General features: G+C 42.9%; 1 protein-coding gene across 3 annotated transcripts in view; it reads left to right on the top strand.

Moving 5' to 3' along the window:
- Positions 1-23,353, top strand: part of CUX1 (cut like homeobox 1) — a 484,034-nt gene that overhangs the window by 127,026 nt on the left and 333,655 nt on the right. For all 3 annotated transcript variants that reach the window (XM_069761313.1, XM_069761314.1, XM_069761315.1), the window contains exon 3: positions 22,300-22,347. In XM_069761313.1, coding sequence (XP_069617414.1) covers positions 22,300-22,347 — 48 coding nt within the window. The remainder of the gene's footprint in view (positions 1-22,299; positions 22,348-23,353) is intronic.

Consider the following 23,353-nt stretch of genomic DNA (forward strand, 5'->3'; position numbering starts at 1 on the left):
GCATATCTCGCAGCTGTTACAGCCGCAACACATGCTGGGATTGCCTAACAAGCAGGCAATTCCGCATGTGTTGTGGCTGCCTAACAGTGATCAATGACTAACTAGTGATCTGGCGTTCAAACTGGTGATCCAATGAGTTGAGCAGGCTGCCATGAGAGGTGGTGAGTTCTCCTTCAATGGAAAACTTCAAAACAGAGGCTGGACAGACATCTGTCTGAGATGGTTTAGTGAATCCTGCATTGAGCAGGGGGTTGGACACGATGACCCTGGCTCGTCCTTTCCATTTCTAACATTCTAAGATTCTCTGACTTGATTGCTGTTATTTTCATGAGATCTTCTGTCCGGTACAAGGAAATGTCTGAGAAGATTTCCCTTACCTAGGATCTGTTTCCATTTTTAATGATAAAAACATACAGGAAAGCCATCTATTGAACATAAGGCCCATTTAGATTGGCCAATAACTGAGGAAGGACCGATTCTAAGGGTACCGTCACACTATACCATTTCGATCGCTACGACGGTACGATTCGTGACGTTCCAGCGATATCGTTACGATATCGCTGTGTCTGACACGCAGCAGCGATCAGGGATCCTGCTGAGAATCGTACGTCGTAGCAGATCGTTTAGAACTTTCTTTCATCGCTGGATCTCCCGCTGTCATCGCTAGATCGGTGTGTGTGACACCGATCTAGCGATGCGATCCAGCGATGCGTTCGCTTGTAATCAGGGTAAACATCGGGTAACTAAGCGCAGGACCGCGCTTAGTAACCCGATGTTTACCCTGGTTACAAGCGTAAAAATTAAAAAAAAACAAACAGCACATACTTACATTCTGGTGTCCGTCAGGTCCCTTGCCGTCTGCTTCCCTCACTGTGACTGCCGGCCATAAAGTGAAAGCAGAGCACAGCGGCTGTGCTTTCACTTTCACTTTACGGCCGGCAGTCAGTGAGTGCGGGAAGCAGACGGCAAGGGACCTGACGGACACCAGAATGTAAGTATGTGCTGTTTTTTTTTTTTTTAGTTTTACCCTTGTAACCAGGGTAAACATCGGGTTACTAAGCACGGTCCTGCGCTTAGTTACCCAATGTTTACCCTGGTTACCCAGGGACCTCGGCATCGTTGGTCGCTGGAGAGCTGTCTGTGTGACAGCTCCCCAGCGACCACACTACGATTTACCTACGATCACGGCCACGTCGTATCGCTGGTCGTGATCGTAGGTAAATCGTACAGTGTGACGGTACCCTTAGGCTGGGGTCACATGACCGATTCCTCTCTAGAGGTGGAGAGAAGAAAAAATAAGTTTCTCCATCTTCTCCATTATGTCAGTCCGTGAAATCGGATGTCATCCAAGTTTGGTCCGATGAATGGGCGAGCGCTATCCTATTCTCGGAGGCATACTGTGATTTTTTTTTTTCTTTCCACCATTCGGCCTGTGGACAAAATTGGACATGTGCGCAGTCCCATAGAAAGTCTTGGGTACGAGTGTGATCTGTCAAAACCATGGATAGCACCTAACCAATTAAAACTGTCATCTGCACGAGCCCTAAGAGCGCTTGTCATCTAAACAGACTGAATAAATACACCAAAAAGAAAGAGCTTTGAGCAAAGACTATTTATACAGTAGAGAGCAAAAGTTTGGACACACCTTCTCATTTAAAGATTTTTCTGTATTTTCATGACTATGAAAATTGTAAATTCACACTGAAGGCATCAAAACTATGAATTAACACATGTGGAATTAGTAACATAGTAACATAGTTAGTAAGGCCGAAAAAAGACATTTGTCCATCCAGTTCAGCCTATATTCCATCATACTTCCATATACTTAACAAAAAAGTGTGAAACAACTGAAATTGTCTTATATTCTAGGTTCTTCAAAGTAACCACCTTTTGCTTTGATGACTGCTTTGCACACTCTTGGCATTCTCTTTATAAGCTTCAAGATGTAGTCACCGGAAATGGTCTTCCAACAATCTTGAAGGAGTTCCCAGAGATGCTTAGCACTTGTTGGCCCTTTTGCCTTCACTCTGCGGTCCAGCTCACCCCAAACCATCTCAATTGGGTTCAGGTCTGGTGAGTGTGGAGGCCAGGTCATCTGGTGTAGCATCCCATCACTCTCCTTCTTGGTCAAATAGGCCTTACACAGCCTGAAGGTATGTTTGGGGTCATTGTCCTGTTGAAAAATAAATGATGGTCCAACTAAACGCAAACCGGATGGAATAGCATGCCGCTGCAAGATGCTGTGGTAGCCTTGCTGGTTCAGTATGCCTTAAATTTTGAATAAATCCCCAACAGTGTCACCAGCAAAGCACCCCCACACCATCACATCTCCTCCATGCTTCACGGTGGGAACCAGCTATGTAGGGAACATCTGTTCACCTGTTCTGGGCCGCACAAAGACATGGTGGTTGGAATCAAAGATCTCAAATTTGGACTCATCAGACCAAAGCACAGATTTCCACTGGTCTAATGTCCATTCCTTGTGTTCTTTAGCCCAAACAAGTCTCTTCTGCTTGTTGCCTGTCCTTAGCAGTGGTTTCCTATCAGCTATTTTACCATGAAGGCCTGCTGCACAAAGTCTCCTCTTAACAGTTGTTGTAGAGATGTGTCTGCTGCTAGAACTCTGTGTGACATTGACCTGGTCTCTAATCTGAACTGCTGTTAAAGGGAACCTGTCACCCCGTTTTTTGAGATTGAGCTATAAATACTGTTAAATAGGGCCTGCGCTGTGTGTTCCTATAGTGTATGTAGTGTACCCCGATTCCCTATGTATGCTGAGAAATAACTTACCAAAGTCGCCGTTTTCGCCTGTCAATCAGGCTGGTCAGGTCGGGAGGGCGTGGTGACATCGCTGGTTCTTCCTCAGCTTTACGTTGGTGGCGTAGTGGCGTAGTGGTGAACAAGCAGCGCGCGATCTGCGCTGTAATCCCTTGCATCGGTGGGGGCGGCCATCTTCCTGGGGCCGCGCGTGCGCAGATCGAGTGCTCTGCTGCACGGGGCTTCAGGAAAATGGCCGCGGGATGCCGCGCGTGCGCATTAGAGATCGCGGCGGCCATTTTCCCAAAGCCGAGATGCAAACTCGGCTTTGGGAAAATGGCCGCCGCGATCTCTAATGCGCACGCGCGGCATCCCACGGCCATTTTCCTGAAGCCCCGTGCAGCAGAGCACTCGATCTGCGCACGCGCGGCCCCAGGAAGATGGCCGCCCCCACCGATGCAAGGGATTACAGCGCAGATCGCGCGCTGCTTGTTCACCACTACGCCACTACGCCACCAACGTAAAGCTGAGGAAGAACCAGCGATGTCACCACGCCCTCCCGACCTGACCAGCCTGATTGACAGGCGAAAACGGCGACTTTGGTAAGTTATTTCTCAGCATACATAGGGAATCGGGGTACACTACATACACTATAGGAACACACAGCGCAGGCCCTATTTAACAGTATTTATAGCTCAATCTCAAAAAACGGGGTGACAGGTTCCCTTTAACCTGCGATTTCTGAGGCTGGTGACTCGGATAATCTAATTCTCAGAAGCAGATGTGACTCTTGGTCTTCCTTTCCTGGGGCAGTCCTCATGTGAGCCAGTTTCTTTGTAGCGCTTGATGGTTTTTGCCACTGCACTTGGTGACACTTTCAAAGTTTTCCCAATTTTTCAGACTGACTGACCTTCATTTCTTAAAGTAATGATGGCCACTCGTTTTTCTTTACTTAGCTTTTTTTCTTGCCATAATACAAATTCTAGCAGTCTATTTAGTAGGACTATCAGCTGTTTATCCTCCAGACTTCTGCCCAACATAACTGATGGTCCCAACCCCATTTATAAGGCAAGAAATCCCACTTATTAAACCTGACAGGGCACACCTGTGAATTGAAACCATTCCCAGTGACTACCTCTTGAAGCTCATCAAGAGAATGCCAAGAGTGTGCAAAGCAGTCATCAAAGCAAAATGTGGCTACTTTGAAGAACCTAGAATATAAGACATAATTTTAGTTGTTTCGCTTTTTTGTTAAGTATATAATTCCACGTGTGTTAATTCATAGTTTTGATGCCTTCAGTGTGAATGTACAATTTTCATAGTCATGAAAATACAGAAAAATCTTTAAATGAGAAGGTGTGTCCAAACTTTTGGTCTGTACTGTGTATGTATCTACTATATAATTGTCTAATGGTCACTTCCGTCTGTCTGTCACGGACATTCATTGGTCGCAGCCTCTGTCTGTCATGGAAATCCAAGTCGCTGATTGGTCATGGCAAAACGCCTACGACCATTGCCACGACCAATCAGCGACGGGCGCAGTCCTTCGGCAACATGGCCGCTACTTCCTCCCCCCAGTCATAGCCTGCTCCATACTCCCCTCCAGTCAGCGCTCACACAGGGTTAATGGCAGCACTAATGGACCGCGTTATGCCGCGGTGTAACGCACTCCATTAACGCTGCTATTAACCCTGTGTGACCAACTTTTTAACTATTGATGCTGCCTATGCAGCATCAATAGTATAAAGATCTAATTTTAACAATAATAAAAAAATAAAAAATCATCATATACTCGCCTTTCCCGCTCCTCGCGACGCTCCGGTGACCGGTCCATGCATTGCGATCTCGCGAGATGATGACGTAGCGGTCTCTCGAGACCGCAATGCACTCTTGAGACCGGAGCGCGCGAGGAGCGTCGGTAAACGCTTCCTGGATCCAGGGGCCAACGGAAGGTGAGTATATAACTTTTTTTATTTTAATTTTTTTTTTTTTTTTTTTTTTTTTACAGGGATATGATGCCCACATTGCTATATACTATGTGGGCTGTGCATTATACCAAGTGGGCTGTGCAATATACTACGTGGGCTGTGCAATATACTACGCGGCCTGGGCAATGTACTACGCGGGCTGGGCAATGTAGTATGCGGGCTGGGCAATGTAGTACGCGGGCTGGGCAATGTAGTGGCAGTTCTTCAATACAAAAAGTGAGTCTCATATTATATAGAGTCATTACAAACAGAGTGATCTATTTCAAGTGTTTATTTCTGTTAATGTTGATGATTATGGCTTACAGCACTCTGTGATCAGCCAGTTTCTTTAGCAATGACCTTTTGTGACTTACCCTCCTTGTTGTGGTGCGTGTCAATGACTGCCTTCTGGACATCTGTCAAGTCAGCAGTCTTCTCCATGATTGTGGAGCCTACTGAAACAGACTAAGGGACGTTTTTAAACGCTTAGGAAGCCTTTACAGGTGTTTTTTGTTGATTTTTCTAATTTACTGAGATAATGACTTTTGGGTTATCATTGGCTGTAAGCCATAATTATCAACATTAACAGAAATAAACACTTGAAATAGATCACTCTGTTTGTAATGACTCTATATAGTATATGAGTTTCACTTTTTATATTGAAGAACTGAAATAAATTAACTTTTTGAAGATATTCTAATTTTCTGAGAAGCGCTCTATTTTGTTGAAATAACAATAGTATGTTCTGTACTTTCAGTGTTTAGTTGTTTTTTTTTTGATCACTCGGCTTCTTTTAAGCCGCCATCTCCCGTAGCCCACTATCGAACGTAGATTGTGATAAGGAAATTATCAGTAAGCCGAGCGTGCGAAATGCAAACACAATTTAAAGCTCTGTCTGTGGCTCCCTCCCGCACATCCCTTTCTTAGACATGATAAATTGTGCCCAACTATTTCCATAGCCTTTTCTACTTTTCCTATACTGCACAGACCCTGTAGTTGGGCTCAATGGAATGAAAGGGAAGAGAAGCAAAGAATGTTAAGCAGAGTGGCTGACTTTCAGAGATGAGAAATCTCTCTTGGACATATGCTCTGTATAATCTGTTGGTATATGTTCTAATGGTTACACCCCCTCTACTCCGTAAACGCTGGCGACTAAATAAGTGGACTTTTCTGAATGTTAGCTGTGATTTCTCTGTAAGGAATTCTCCGCGTTCTCTCTCCAGCTCTAATCTAATTCTGGATTGTTGCCCTGCGTTTGTCTCAAAACACATGGAAAGAGTCCTGGCTATGAACCGTGCTTACAACACATTTTGCCCTTTTGCGTTTCGCTTCTCCCACATAACAGGTGGCTGCATAAATATTTATAAAATGAACAAGTGTCGTATGCGATAGGCACCTGTGCGCAAATCCCAGATTTTACGGGAAATCTGATGCCACCAGCGATAATGAAGATTAAGAAATGAGATAGGAATCACTAAATGCCTCCTCCAGTATTAGCCTCTCGATGTTTTCCCACTGAAGCCGTCTTGATCCCTAGGTGTTTCCCCCCCTCCCCCCACTTCTGGCTGTGATCAGGTGTACAATGGCCGATTCTCCTATGTATGCATTCAGCCTACATAAAAGTTGTGTAAACACCAAGAGTTATGTAAGCAGTAAAAGAAGTGTAGACGTCCTGTATAGGGCTCAGAAATTACCCAACAAATGATCAGGAGTACAGACGCTACGCTTCGTATGCTTGGATAGTGCAAAATGTAGATCACTATGAAATTAGCAAATTTCAGCTTTATATTCCAAATATTGATGCGCCTCTTATTACATAGGCCATGTGTACAAAGGTTTTCCCCAGATTAACATCAATCCAACACTACATTACTAGACTCTTCTTTACAAAACCCTACTCAGGCATTGTGGGGAAAAAATTGACATCATTTTCTATTCTGCTTTGGAAAAGTGGTGAATTTTGCCGCATGTATCACCATTTTTACAACAAAGTGTAAAATCCCTGTCATAATCAACAACACAATTAAGGAATGTGTGCCTGCCCTGTGTGAACCTAGCCAAAAGGTATATAACTATTTCTAACAACTCACCTATACATATATAGAAGCAGAAACACATGGGCTACTTGCACATTGAACAAGTCTGTAGGAACCTGTTCACACACCACCAAGAAACTTGAAGACACAAAAGACCACAGTGAGGTCAGAAATTCTCTGTTGTAAAAAAAAATCACAGTAATAAGCAAGTGCTAGTCAAAAGATGGAAAAAACAGGGTATTTAGTTGATACTCTTTTGCAAAAAAATGTATACTAAGCTGCTCCACCAATCGTCAAGGTATACCCATATAGAGCAGTAGCCCATGTGTTTCTGGTTCTATAATTGTTCTCTTGTTTCTACAAGACTGGGGAGTCCACCACTCCTTATGGGTCATTTGCATCAAATCTGTTCCATCCAGCATGTCCACATGGATATTCCGTCTCTGAACCCTGCTTATACAGGTACTATACAGATGATCAGGTTTTTAAATGCATCAGATAGGGATTATATACATTAGTTAGGACTGCTCTATATGGGTATACCTTGACGATTGGTGTAGCAGCTTAGTATACATTTTTTTTTGCGAAAACACGTATTAACTAAATACCCTGTTTTTTTTTCCATCTTGTGTCTAGCACTTGCTTATTACTGTGATTTTTTTTTTTACAACAGAGTATTTTTTTACCTCACTGTGCTCTTTTGTGTCATCCATACACATGTAGGCTGGGAGCTCTCACGGGTAATTAATAAGGAGGAAGCGCTGCCAGACACCTCTGACCACAGCCAATCTCCTGCAGAAATAAAGGGGATCAGGCATTTAATTATTATGCAGGTAATAAGTGCAAACAGGTGCAATTAATACCAGTAATGAGTGCAGAGTAGAAGGGCTTCTTAATGAAAAAATAACGGTCTGTGAGAGCCAGAATTCTTGCTGGTTGGTAGGTGAGCAAATACTTATTTGATACAATAAAATGCAAATTTCTGTGTCTCACAGTTGAAGTGTACCTACTATAAAAATTACACACCTCTCCATTGTTTGTAAAATCGACAGTGTATCAAACACTTCTTTTCCCTACTGTATATGCTCAACATTGGAATTGCAACGCCAAGAAGGAAAAGTCATGGCGTTTTCAAAATCGCGGGATCAATATACATAATGATGATATACAAATCAAAACTAAATTTTAAAAACCTCTTTATTCAGTATCTAGTATAAGCACCATGCACACTTACACTCCTTGGCTCCCATGAATGTAGTTCTTGTCTGAGGTTTGTTCTGCCATGGTGAATGCACCTGAGCAGCAAATCATCAAGATCTGCTGCTGGCAGCTCACAATATAACATCCAAGATGTTTTTGTTGAGAGACAAGTCTGGAGACTGCAGGCCATGGTAACATGTTTATTAGGCCACGTTCCCACCTTTAGTAATTGGTCAGTATTTGTAAGCCAAAACCAGTGCCCTATACAAGCCGCTTTTCTGCATTATAATACTAAGCAATCACCCCCTCCACGAACTGGTACGATGCGAGTGGTTGTATCATCAGTGTTTTGCACCTGTGTTGCTGCCATCTTTACTACATTGGTTTGCAGCGTTCGTTCTGAGACCTGGGCAGGTAAACACTGCCGCCCCTCTTTGTTGCCCTTCAGAATATGCCATAAATGTCTGATGAATACGGGTCCCGAACCTGTGAGCTGCCCTTATGTCCAGGACACGGTCATCGTCCTGCCTAGTGGCGGACGCTCACATAGTTGGAAAGTGAAAGGAGACGATCTGCCCAGAGGTGGGGTCCGCATTTATCGGGCATTCCTGGTAAAGTCTGTGTTTACACCATACATGTCTAAGGCGACCAAACAAATACCCCTCTTTGCTGTACATTTCCTTTAGTTTCCCTTTTTGTTTTTTTCTTGGACTCTTTTACAACCTACAAAACTTATTTTTTATAGGATTTTATATATTTATTGTTGACCATGACCATGCAAAGAGAAAATCCCAGGGTTACGTTAGAAACCGTGCCAGACGGCCTCTTCCAAACCGTACACTTCCTAATCGATAGGTTCGTTACTTTCCTCTATAAATCGGAGCTGCGTTGCCACCTTTATAAATAGACAGTGTGGATTTTAAGTGCATTTACCAGGTACTTTTGCGCTAGCTACAGTGATAAATAAAAAATACCGTGATCTGCAGCCGTTCACAGCCTACAGAAATTCCCCCTCACAGATCTTGTGAAAATTCCATTAGCTTTAATTATTTACTAGGAGGAGATGTAGATTTCTCTTCTTGACCTATTTTTCAAAGCAATGATTAAACAGAAGAATTGCACTATTGCACACATGGCGGAGCAGCCAGGTGAATCTAGAGCAGAACTCATAGTGATGGCCGCAGTGTCACAGATCCAAGTGACCACGGTACCATGTATCCAGCACAAGCCGTTATGGATTTCATGGGTTATGATTTCCAGCGTAAGCCGCGGAACAGCTGGACAGCTGTCATAGAGGAATGTGGTAACGGCATATGTATGAAATCTGTATTCTGAAAACTGACCTTTCACTGCGTGACCCCGAAGGGATGACATATCAGACACATCTAATCTCCCTCATTTCTTGACTTGCTAAGGAAGGAATGTGCTAATGTCAACAGATGAAGAAGAGCACCTCTGTGGACAAAAAAGTGTTGATCTTGCTCTAATGACGACATACCGGAGCAAACTGGAGACATATAGGCCCACAAGTAAATCACACACGTACACTCCATGAACAGGCACAGAGCAGTCAGATTGCAGGAGTCATGTAGATCTATACACATTCCAGATATACAAAAATATATACAGTGTACACACACTTGTTCTACTTCAAAACAGTCATGGAATTCTGGAAATCACAGGATGGATAGACACAATAATGATATGAAGATGATGAAAACATGGAAACAAAATTTTCAACACACCTCAATTTATTCAGAATCGAGATTGAGCCCCATGCTCAGAAATGCTCGCACTTACAAGCCTTGGCTGCAATCATTTAAATTGTTAATGGTGGTCTGAGGAATGTTCTGCCACACTGAATGCACTTGGTCACGCAAATCATCAAGATCCGCTGTTCGTACGGTGACCAGTGCCCTATACAAGCAGCTTTTGTGCAATTTAATACTAAGCAATCACCCCCTCCATGAACTGGTAGGACGCGAGTGGTTGTCTCACCAGTATTTTGTACCTTTGTTGCTGCCATCTTTACTACATGGGTTTAATGCATCCTGAGAGTACATTAGTTCTGAGACCTGGGCAGGTTAACACTGCTGCCCCTTTTTGTATTTATTCTTGGAGGATTTTTATTCCTTTTTTGTGGCTTTGTTTTGTGCCTTTGCTTTTAAGCATATTTTGAAGGGCAGTACAGAGGCTCAGTGGTTAGCACTGCAGCTTAGAAGCACTGGGGTCCTGGGTTCAAATCCCACCAAAGACAACATCAGGGAGTTTGTATGTTTTCCCCTTGTTTACCTGGGTTTCCTCCCACACTTCAGAGACTAAAGGTACCGTCACACTGAATGATATCGCTAGCGATCCGTGACGTTGCAGCGTCCTCGCTAGCGATATCGTTCAGTTTGACACGCAGCAGCGATCAGAATCCTGCTGTGATGTCGTTGGTTGGGGCTAGAAGGCCAGCACTTTCTTTGGTCGCTGGCTCTCCCGCTGACATCGCTGAATCGGCGTGTGTGACACCGATCCAGCGATGTCTTCGCTGGTAACCAGGGTAAACATCGGGTTACTAAGCGCAGGGCCGCGCTTAGTAACCCGATGTTTACCCTGGTTACCATCTTAAAAGTAAAAAAAACAAACGTTTCATACTTACCTTCCGCTGTCTGTCCTCCGGCGCTCTGCTTCTCTGCACTCACTGTGAGCACAGTGGCCGGAAAGCAGAGTGGTGACGTCACCGCTGTGCTTTCCGGCCGCTGTGCTCACAGCCAGTACAGAGAAGCAGAGCGCCGGAGGACAGACAGCGGAAGGTAAGTATGTAGTGTTTGTTTTTTTTTACTTTTAGGATGGTAACCAGGGTAAACATCGGGTTACTAAGCGCGGCCCTGCGCTTAGTAACCCGATGTTTACCCTGGTTACCGGCATCGTTGGTTGCTGGAGAGCGGTCTGTGTGACAGCTCTCCAGCGACCACACAGCGACGCTGCAGCGATCCGGATCGTTGTCTGGATCGCTGCAGCGTCGTTTAGTGTGAAGGTACCTTTACTGATAGAGTTTAGATTGTGAGGCACAATGGGAACAATGATTCTAATGTCTGTAAAATACTGTGGATATTAATGGTGATATAGAAACAAATAAAGTAAATAAATATTCTGCAGATATGGTATGTGTCCAGAAAATAAAATAGAGGTAGACCACCCTAATACACAAGACACCTCAGCATTTACAGTGCCTTGCAAAAGTACTCGGCTCCCTGGAACTTTTCAACCTTTTCCCACATATCATGCTTCAAACATAAAGATACCAAATATAAATTTTGGGTGAAAAATTAACAAGTGGAACACAATTGTGAAGTTCAACAAAATGTATTGGTTATTTTAAATTTTTGTGGAAATTAAAAACTGAAATGTGGGGCGTGCAATATTATTCGGCCCCTTTATCTTAATACTTTGTTGCGACACCTTTTGCTGCGATTACAGCTGCAAGTCGCTTGGGTATGTCTCTATCAGTTTTGTACATAGAGAGACTGAAATTCTTGCCCATTCTTCCTTGGCAAACAGCTCGAGCTCAGTGAGGTTTGATGGAGATCGTTTGTGAACAGCAGTTTTCAGCTCTTTGCACAGATTCTCGATTGGATGGAGGTCTGGACTTTGACTTGGACATTCTAACACCTGGATACGTTTATTTCTGAACCATTCCATTGTAGATTTTGCTTTATGTTTGGGATCATTGTCTTGTTGGAAGACAAATCTCTGTCCCAGTCTCAGGTCTTTTGCAGACTACAGCAGGTTTTCTTCAAGAATGGACCTGTATTTGGCTCCATCCATCTTTCCTTCAATTTTAGCCGTCTTCCCTGTCCCTGCTGAAGAAAAGCAGGCCCAAACGATGATGCTGCCACCACCATGTTTGACAGTGGGGATGGTGTGTTAACCCCTTAATCCCATATGACGTACTATCCCGTCCAGGTGACCTGGGACTTAATTCCCAGTGACGGGATAGTACGTCATATGCGATCGGCCGCGCTCACGGGGGGAGCGCGGCCGATCGCGGCCGGGTGTCAGCTGCCTATCGCAGCTGACATCCGGCACTATGTGCCAGGAGCGGTCACGGACCGCTCCCGGCACATTAACCCCCGGCACACCGCGATCAAAGATGATCGCGGTGTGCCGGCGGTGCAGGGAAGCATCGCGCAGGGAGGGGGCTCCCTGCGGGCTTCCCTGAGACAATCGGTACACGGTGATGTACTCACCGTGTACCGAGCGTCTTCTCCCTGCAGTCCCCGGATCCAAAATGGCCGCCGGGCTGCATCCGGGTCCTGCAGGGAGCACTTCCGGGTCAGGATCAGGCTGCAGCTCTAATCCTGCCCGGCTGTATGTCAGATCACCGATCTAACAGAGTGCTGTGCACACTGTCAGATCGGTGATCTGTGATGTCCCCCCCTGGGACAAAGTGAAAAAGTAAAAAAAAAAATTTCCACACTTGTAAAAAAAAAAAAAAAAAAAATTCCTAAATAAAGCAGAAAAAAAAAATATTATTCCCATAAATACATTTCTTTACCTAAAAAAAAAAACAACAAAAAAACAATAAAAGCACACATATTTAGTATCGCCGCGTCCGTAACGACCCGACCTATAAAACTGGCCCACTAGTTAACCCCTTCAGTGAACACCGTAAGAAAAAAAAAAAAAGAGCCAAAAAACAACGCTTTATTATCATAACGCTGAACAAAAAGTGGAATAACACGCGATCAAAAAGACGGATATAAATAACCATGGTACCTCTGAAAACGTCATTTTTTCCCGCAATAAACGAGCCGCCATATAGCATCATAACCAAAAAAATAAAAAAGTTATAGTCCTCAGAATAAAGCGATGCCAAAATAATTATTTTTTCTATAAAATAGCTTTTATCGTATAAAAGCGCCAAAACATAAAAGAAATTATATAAATGAGGTATTGCTGTAATCGTACTGACCCGAAGAATAAAACTGCTTCATCAATTTTACCAAACGCGGAACGGTATAAACGCCTCCCCCAAAAGAAATTCATGAATAGCTGGTTTTTGGTCATTCTGCCTCACAAAAAATCGGAATAAAAAGCGATCAAAAACTGTCACGTGTCCGAAAATGTAACCGATAAAAACGTCAACTCGTCCCGCAAAAAACAAGACCTCACATGACTCTGTGGACCAAAATATGGAAAAATTATAGGTCTCAAAATGTGGAGACGCAAAAACTTTTTTGCTATAAAAAGCGTCTTTTAGTGTGTGACGGCTGCCAATCATAAAAATCCGATATAAAAAACGCTATAAAAGTAAATCAAACCCCCCTTCATCACCCCCTTAGTTAGGCTAGGTTCACATTGCGTTAATGGGTTAACGCTAACGGACAGCGTTGCACGGCGAAAATGTCACAATTAACGCCGTGCAACGGGTCCATTAGCACAACCATTGACAGCAATGTGATTTTCGGGTGTAGCGCATCGCTAGAGCGTGCCATTTTCGGCTCGCGCTAGCAAGGTGCCATTCTTTTGTGGCGCGCCTCAGACGCTGCTTGCAGCGTCCGCGGCGCGCCCGAGGTCCGATCCCCGATCTTCCAGAGCGGGGACGTTAACGCGACCACTAAACACGACACCTAAAAAGACATTGCGTTAGCGCAATCCGCTAGTGCTAAACGGATTTCCCTAACGCAATGTGAACCTAGCCTTAGGGAAAAATAATAAAATTAAAAAAAATGTATTTATTTCCATTTTCCCATTAGGGTTAGGGTTTGGATTACATTTACGGTTGGGATTAGAATTAGGGGTGTGTCAGGGTTAGGTGTGTGGTTAGGGTTACAGTTGGGATTAGGATTAGGGGTGCGTTTGGATTAGGGTTTCAGTTATAATTGGGGGGTTTCCACTGTTTAGGCACATCAGGGGCTCTCCAAACGCGACATGGCGTCCGATCTCAATTCCAGCCAATTCTGCATTGAAAAAGTAAAACAGTGCTCCTTCACTTCCGAGCTCTCCCGTGCACCCAAACAGGGGTTTACCCCAACATATGGGGTATCATCGTACTCGAGACAAATTGGACAACAACTTTTTGGGTCCAAGTTCTCTTGTTATCCTTGGGAAAATAAAAATTTGGGGGGCTAAAAATCATTTTTGTGGAAAAAAAAAAGGATTTTTTATTTTCACGGCTCTGCGTTGTAAACTGTAGTGAAACACTTGGGGGTTCAAAGTTTTCACAACACATCTAGATAAGTTCCGTGGGAGGTGTAGTTTCCAATATGAGGTCACTTGTGGGTGGTTTCTACTGTTTGGGTACATCAGGGGCTCTGCAAATGCAACGTGACGCCTGCAGACCAATCCATCTAAGTCTGCATTCCAAATGGCGCTCCTTCCCTTCCGAGCTCTGCTATGCACCCAAAAAGTGGTTTACCCCCACATATGGGGTATCGTCGCACTCAGGACAAATTGCACAACAACTTTTGTGGTCTAATTTCTTCTCTTACCCTTGGGAAAATAAAAAATTGGGGGCGAAAAGATTATTTTTGTGAAAAAATATGATTTTTTATTTTTACGGCTCTGCATTATAAACTTCTGTGAAGCACTTGTTGGGTCAAAGTGCTCACCACACATCTAGATAAGTTCCTTAAGGGGTCTACTTTCCAAAATGGTGTCACTTGTGGGGATTTCAATGTTTAGGCACATCAGGGGCTCTCCAAACGCAACATGGCATCCCATCTCAATTCCAGTCAATTTTGCATTGAAAAGTAAAATGGCGCTCCTTCCCTTCCGAGCTCTGCCATACGCCCAAACAATGGTTTACACCCATATATGGGGTATCAGCGTACTCAGGACAAATTGGCCAACAATTTTTGAGGTCCAATTTCTTCTCTTACTCTTGGGAAAATAAAAAATTGGGGGCGAAAAGATCATTTTTGTGAAAAAATATGATTTTTTATTTTTACGGCTCTGCATTATAAACTTCTGTGAAGCAATTGGTGGGTCAAAGTGGTCACCACACATCTAGATAAGTTCCTTATGGTGTCTACTTTCCAAAATGGTGTCACTTGTGGGGGGTTTCAATGTTTAGGCACATCAGGGGCTCTCCAAACGCAACATGGCGTCCCATCTCAATTCCTGTCAATTTTGCATTGAAAAGTCAAATGGCGCTCCTTTCCTTCCGAGCTCTGCCATGCGCCCAAACAGTGGTTTACCCCCACATATGGGGTATCAGCGTACTCAGTACAGATTGTACAACAATGTTTGGCATCCATTTTATCCTGTTACCCTTGGTAAAATAAAACAAATTGGAGCTGAAATAAATTTTGTGTGAAAAAAAGTTAAATATTCATTTTTATTTAAACATTCCAAAAATTCCTGTGAAACCCCTGAAGGGTTAATAAACTTCTTGAATGTGGTTTTGAGCACCTTGAGGGGTGCAGTTCTTAGAATGGTGTCACACTTGGGCATTTTCTATCATATAGACCCCTCAAAATGACATCAAATGAGATGTGGTCCCTAAAAAAAATGGTGTTGTAAAAATTAGAAATTGCTGGTCAACTTTTAACCCTTATAACTCCCTAACAAAAAAAAATTTTGGTTCCAAAATTGTGCTGATGTAAAGTAGTCATGTGGGAAATGTTACTTATTAAGTATTTTGCGTGACATATCTCTGTGATTTAAGGGCATAAAAATTTAAAGTTGGAAAATTGCGAAATTTTCGCCAAATTTCCGTTTTTTTCACAAATAAACGCAAGTTATATCGAATAAATGTTACCACTAAAATGAAGTACAATATGTCACGAGAAAACAATGTCAGAATCGCCAAGATCCGTTGAAGCGTTCCAGAGTTATAACCTCATAAAGGGACAGTGGTCAGAATTGTAAAAATTGGCCCGGTCATTAACGTGCAAACCACCCTCGGGGCTTAAGGGGTTAAGGGTGATGAGCTGTGTTGCCTTTACGCCAAACATATCATTTGGCATTGTTGCCAAAAAAAATCGATTTTAGTTTCATCTGACCAGAGCACCTTCTTCCACATGTTTGGTGTTTCTCCCAGGTGGCTTTTTGCAAACTTTAAATGACACTTTTTTATGGATATCTTTGAGAAATGGCTTTCTTCTTGCCACTCTTCCGTAAAGGCCAGATTTGTGCAGTGTATGACTGATTGTTGTTCTATGGACAGACTGTCTCACCTCAGCTGTAGATCTCTGCAGTTTGTCCAGAGTGATCATGGGCCTCTTGGCTGCATCTCTGATCAGTCTTCTCCTTGTTTGAGATGAAAGTTTAGAGGGATGCTTGGGTCTTGGTATATTTGCAGTGGTATGATACTCCTTCCATTTCAATATGATCGCTTGCACAGTGCTCCTTGGGATGTTTAAAGTTTTGGAAATCATTTTGTATCCAAATCCGGCTTTAAACTTCTCCACAACAGTGTCACGGACCTGCCTGTTGTGTTCCTTGGTCTTCATGATGCTCTCTGTGCTTCAAACAGAACCCTGAGACTATCACAGAGCAGGTGCATTTATACTGAGGCTTGATTACACACAGGTGGAATATATTTATCATCATTAGGCATTTAGGACAACATTGGATCATTCAGAGATCCACAATGAACTTCTGGAATGAGTCTGCTGCATTGAAAGTAAAAGGGGCCGAATAATATTGCACGCCCCATTTTTCAGTTTTTGAATTTTCACAGAAATTTAAAATAACCAATAAATTTCATTCAACTTCACAATTGTGTTCTACTTGTTGTTGATTCTTCACCAAAAATGTACATTTGGTATCTTTTGTGTTTGAAACATGATATGTGGGAAAAAGTTGAAAAGTTCCAGGGGGCCGAATACTTTCGCAAGGCACTGTAAACACAATACACAGTCCAGGTCAGTGCTCACAGTAGCTGAGCAAATTTCCTTGCTCTGAAGGATCCAAGGTTCGGTCTATGATTAGCCGGCCTGGTAGGACTTCACCTGTGTGCAGCTCTTGTCCGCGGCCAGTGTGAGCACTGATCTTGTCCACGGCCTGTGAGCACTGATCTTGTCCGCAGCCAGTGTAAGCACTGATATTGTCCGATTCCAGTGTGAGCACTGATCTTGTCTGCGTGCAGTGTGAGCCCTGATCTTGTCTGCGTCCAGTGTGAGCACTGATCTTGTCCACGGCCTGTGAGCACTGATCTTGTCCGCTTCCAGTGTGAGCACTGATCTTGTCCTCGGCCAGTGTGAGCCCTGATCTTGTCTGCGTCCAGTGTGAGCCCTGATCTTGTCTGCGTCCAGTGTGAGCACTGATCTTGTCCACGGCCTGTGAGCACTGATCTTGTCTGCTTCCAGTGTGAGCACTGATCTTGTCCACGGCCTGTGAGCACTGATCTTGTCCGCTTCCAGTGTGAGCACTGATCATGTACGCTTCCAGTGTGAGCACTGATCTTGTCCGCGGCCAGTGTGAGCACTGATCTTGTCCGCGGCCAGTGTGAGCCATGATCTTGTCTGCGTCCAGTGTGAGCACTGATCTTGTCTGCGGCCAGTGTGAGCACTGATCTTGTCCGCAGCCACTGTGAGCACTGATCTTGTCCGCGGCCAGTGTGAGCACTGATCTTGTCCGCGGCCAGTGTGAGCACTGATCTTGTCCGCGGCCAGTGTGAGCACTGATCTTGTCCGCGGCCAGTGTGAGCACTGATCTTGACCATGGTTGCATGAAGGGATCTGCTCATTTCTACTCAGTACTTTACAATGCATGTCAATGGGAAGGCTATAAAAATGCCTAGTGGAAGTCTGGGTGTTTTTTGTTTTTCATCTCCTAACATTTCCACCTCAAAAACACTAGTATTTTCTTCACTTTATGGTTATCAAAAACATCGAGAAAAAAACTCCAGAAAAACACAGTTGGGAAACAATTGCTGCTACCAACGCCTTAGTTTAACAAAACTCTAGAGAAAAGGAAAATGTCTTGAAGCGTCTTCTGCTTAAAAAGGGGTTGTTTTTAACCACTGGAAAAAGTAGTGTGAACATGCCCTTACTTTCTACACCAGCTTTGTTAAATATTTTTAATGATTAGCTTCACACTAGTTAAATGGAGATGTATGTCACTGAGGAATGGACAGGAACGGACATGTGGGCTCTGCCTCATAATTGCATCATTGTTATAGCTCACAAACCTGTCTGCTTTGTAAAAAGGAAAATATATATCTTTAAATGTATGGTGAGATAGCTTTGTCCAGTTAGGATGAGTATTGTGGGAGTCTTTATGTGGCGTGTAATATTGATTACTAGAATCAATACTAGGTTGATGCTCCCATAGGCTCTATTAAACCGTTAATTGGAAAGTTACAGCATATAGAGGCTTATGTCCAAGCTGCCCGGATCCTTTCTTGTAGCAGGATTCTACCTACACTAAAGCCATGTAACATATAATGTCGACCTGCTCAGCTCCTGTCTCTTCTACACACAGAATGATCTGTAATCTACCTAAGAGTGATTAGATGGGAGTTTAGGTCTGTTCTGCCTGCCTGATAGCACGAGCCAAATGTGCTATGTAGTTATCACTACTACTGGTATAGGAGCGGGTACATGTCGTTGAAGGTACAGCCTTAACCGAATCGCTAATCTCATACGTACAGTTGTGCTCAAAAGTTTACATACCCCGGCAGAATTTTTGCTTTCTTGGCCTTTTTTCAGAGAATCTGAATGATAACACCAAACCTTTTTCTCCACTCATGGTTCGTGGTTGTGTGAAGCCATTTATTGTCAAACTACTGTTTTCTCTTTTTAAATCATAATGACAACCCAAAACATCTAAATGACCCTGATCAAATGTTCACATTCCCCATTTCTTAATACCGTGTATTGCCCCCTCTAACATCAATGACAGCGTGAAGTCTTTTGTGGCAGTTGTGGATGAGGTTCTTTATTTTCTCAGATGGTAAAGCTGCCCACTCTTCTTGGCAAAAAGCCTCCAGTTCCTATAAATTCCTGGGCTGTCTAGCATAAACTGTGCGCTTGTAATCTCCCCAGAGTGGCTCAATGATATTGAGGTCAGGAGACTGAGATGGCCACTCCAAACCTTCACTTTGTTCTGCTGTAGCCAATGACAGGTCTATTTGGCGTTATATTTTGGATCGTTGTCATGTTGAAACGTCCAAGTACATCTCATGCGTAGATTCCTGGCTGATGATTGCAAGTTTGCCTCCAGTATTTGCTGGTAACTTGCTGCATTCATCTTTCCTTCCACTTTGACCAAGTTTCCTGTGCATTTGTAGCTCACACATCCCCAAAACATCAGCGATCCACCTCCGTGCTTTACAGTAGGAATGGTGTTCCTTTCATCATAGGCCTTTGTGACCTCTCTCCAAATGTAACGTTTATGGTTGTGGCCCAAAAGTTCAATTTTGGTCTCATCACTCCAAATGACCTTTTTCCAGAAGTTTTGAGGCTCGTCACTTTGCTGTTTTGCATATTGTAGGCGAGATACTTTGTGGCATTTACGCAGTAATGGCTTTCATCTGGTGACTTGACCATGCAGCCCATTTTTCTTCAAGTGCCTCCTTATTGTGCATCTTGAAACAGCCACACTGCTAGTTTTCAGAGAGTCCTGTATTTCAACTGATGTTATTTGTGGGTTATTCTTTGCATCCCGAACAATTTTGCTGGCAGTTGTGGACGACATTTTTGTTGGTCTACCTGTTGTTTTGTTTTTACAGCGCCCCTGATTTTCCATTTGTTAATCAGTTTGAACGCTGGTGATTGGCATTATCAATTCATTGGCTATCTTTTTGTATCCCTTTCCTGTTTTATACAGTTCAACTACCTTTTCCTGTAGATCCGTTGACAATTCTTTTGCTTTCCCCATGACTCACAATCCAGAAATGTCAGTGGCTGGATGAAAGATGCAAGAGTCTGTCTGGATCCCAGAAACTCACTCAGCTTTTATGCACACACACTGATTACAAGCAAACAGGTCACAGGTGAGGATGTTACCTTTAGTAGCCATTCAAACCCATTTGTGTCAACTTCTGTGCATGTTATCAGGCCAAAATCACCAGGGTATGTAAACTTTTGATCAGAGTCATTTGGATGTTTTGGGTTGTCATTCTGATTTAAAAAGAAAAAACACAATAGTTTGACAATAAATGTCTTCACCCAACCACTAACCATGAGTGGAGAAAATGGAGAAAAAGTTTTGGTGTAATTATTATTATTATTATTATTATTATTATACATTTTTATAGTGCCATTTATTCCATGGCCCTTTACATGTGAAAGGGGCAAACATATATTTATATTATATACGTGGCTGGTTTGCACATGTATGGCTGAGTTATATAGGTTTGGGCACAAGTATTTAGACCTATGCTCTATTAGGGCGTGTAAACACCTTTTTTGAGGATAAATAAAAAGCTACACTGTTTTAGCCTTCTTGCATGACTTGTTTGACTGTTTGCATGCCTATGGCTGTCGAAAAAGCTCTCCCAAAAAATGTGCTCATCAACAGGGGTTAGAGAACACAAGGAACTTATCGTCTGCGGAGATAAGTCTACCTACCTTCAAAGGAATCCATGCCATGTCCGCTTTCAGGGCTGTGAAGTTAGCCAAACTTATGATAATAAAGATAAAAGACAATATGATAGTAGTCACCTGGCTGAAAACAATCTCCCGAGTGCTCATATGTGTCCATTGGGAAGAGTGGACACATTTTGCTGCTGTTCTTCACCTGAGAACAACAGTATCAAGCGCTTATAAGTTCCCAATCCTTCTGTCCTCTGATATCCAGTTGGGAGGTCCTCATACAATTCCTAATTTCAAATATAAGTAAATATACAACAGTGCCCAACAGTGCATTTAATACATTAATTATATAATATCAATATTTTTCTTTCTTGGCATTAATTGGAACATTTCTGTAGGCTGCACCCAAAACTGATTTTACAGCCCTGTCTCCAGTTCCTGTAAAAGTTCTTGCTCTCTTACAGGGAATCTGCCACCAGATTTTTGCTATATAATCTGAGAGCAGAATGATGTAGGGACAGAGACCCTCATACCAGTGATGTATCACTTAGTTTACTGGGTGCAGCAGTTGTGACCTATTCAGGTTTCTCTGCTGCAGATTCATCAGAGCTCAGATTTTTTTGTACATGTAGTTTAAACATCTGTAATTTTTTTTTTCTCATTCGGATATTCAAATAATTCAATGCTAATATTCAGTGACTTTTTTTTTCATTGCACATGTGGCTTAATTTTTGTGTAATTGGTATACTTTTTTTTTTTTTTTTTTGATCCGTCAGTGGGAAAATAAAGGATATGTGTGTTTCTCGCAGTTCTTGTTATTTGTTATGACCATTGAAATACATTTAAAAATTTCTGTAGCAATTATTTTTGTATATCAGTCACTGTTTTTTGTTTTGATTTTTTTTGACTGGTGACAACGGTTTGGATTGGCAGTGGGGTTTTTGTTAAAAAAAAGTTTTTATTTAATGTAATAAAATAAGTTCCTTTTGATGCTGTTTTGAATGTAAAGGGCGGTCACTCCTAATATTGATTTCTCTTAAGCTCACTCACTTTACATTTTGTTAATTAATAAGAATAAATCATTAACTCTTCTATTTTTGATAGCATTCTTACTTTGGTGCATTTTTTCCACCCCTGCTTAAAAAGTTTGCCCAGTACTGTAAATATATACTTTTGGACATATTCCTATATTAAATGTGTGTTTCATTACATGAAGGCAGTATACTACAGTGTTGGATGGATGAGGCAATGTACTGAGAATTGTGTGGCGGTGAATTATTTAATATATTGATGAGATATTTAATTCATTTCAAGTCCCTTTTTTTTCAAAAATACAATCCCTGCCCTGATTTCTTTAGTAGTCGACTGTAGAAATGCCAGTGAATATGGCTTAGATTTGAGTAGGTTTTTAGAGCTCCCAGAGATCGTGGTTTGGGGGGGAGGAAGGGCATCTCCTGCCAAAATGGGGTGAGTGTGGGGGTGGGGAGAGAGGCACTTGGCTGGCGCTTGCCTTTAAAATAGATCTGGAAATGAAGGACGGCCACCAGAGACTTCATGCTGCCAAGCTCTAAACATGGCCTGCTATTCTGCCGTTCGCCTGGATTAGTAACAAAAGTAATAATTTAATTGCCAGAACTGTTATTCTGTGGGGTATATTTAGGATTACTTCTCCTATGAGATCTATAATGTGTGCGCTGCCATATTTCCACGAGCAGAAGCGCCTTCTATGGCTGTTTGATTTGCCCAATGGAGGCAGCTCCAGCTAACGTCTGGTGAGCGGGATTGTGAGCGAGATGTCACTTTGTTTCTGCCGGCTTTTCACAATGTGGATTTCACAAAGCTAATTATTGTCTCTGTTCTCCATAGGACTTGCGCAAACAGGTAGCTCCGTTGTTAAAGAGTTTCCAAGCAGAGGTAAGACCACTTTAAGTCTTGTGCCGTCAGCAGAAAATGTTTCTTACTGTTTATTGAGGGATGATTTTATTATTTAATACGTAATGAATCCTTCACCTTCACCAGAACGCATTATATGTGTCATTTATCTGCCGCTGTGTAATTAGCCCCTCGTAGTCATTAATATCTGCTGTGTAGACATTATGCACGTAGAGTTATCCCTCATTGTCACAGCTTGTTTGTGACGGGCCGCTCCGTATGGACCGCAGTACATTCCTCTTAGACTTTGGGTGAAGTATGAAACCAAATATTGGGATTTGGGTAGTGGTTTGGAAAGAGCCTGATAATGGGCCATTATGGTCTCTTAGACCCTATGGATTTGAGTGTGTCTGATTTTACGTATCCATGAAAAATGCGTGATTTTTGTGTGCTCGTTTTTTCTCACTCGATGGACCTGAATGACAGAGTCCTAGATAATGGAGACTAGGACATGCGCTGGATTTTTCTCTGCTCAGGCATCCGTTGTCTGTCTAGTAGCGATGAGCGAATGTGCTGGAATAAGGTGTTATCTGGCCATGCTCGGGTGCTAAACGAGTGTCTTTGGCTTGCTGGAAAAATAGGGTTGAGTCTCCGCGGCTGCATGTCTCCCGCGGTTCAACAGCCGCAACATGTAGGGATCGCCTAACTAACAGAGAGTCCGTGCATGTGTTGTGGCTGTCGAACAGCCAGGAGACATGCAGTCGCGGGGAATCGACCATATTATTCAAGCACACTGAAGACAGTCGGTTAGTACCCAGCATGGTTGGATAACACCTTACCCAAGCACGTTTGCTCATCACTACTGCCTAACCCTACTGTCTTGTTCAGGTCTTTGTGCCATACATTTCTAAATCAAATCGCACATGGAAGAGCAGAAACCATCCCTGAGAATAATATATTTTTGGTGCCCAAAATGTTGTATTTTGTTATTTGCTCTCTATACTACTTGACCGGTACCGATCATCATTGGTTTTGTTGAACATTTCCC

This window comes from Ranitomeya imitator, chromosome 3 (assembly GCF_032444005.1).
Source record: "Ranitomeya imitator isolate aRanImi1 chromosome 3, aRanImi1.pri, whole genome shotgun sequence".
In the NCBI taxonomy this organism is placed as follows: domain Eukaryota; kingdom Metazoa; phylum Chordata; class Amphibia; order Anura; family Dendrobatidae; genus Ranitomeya; species Ranitomeya imitator.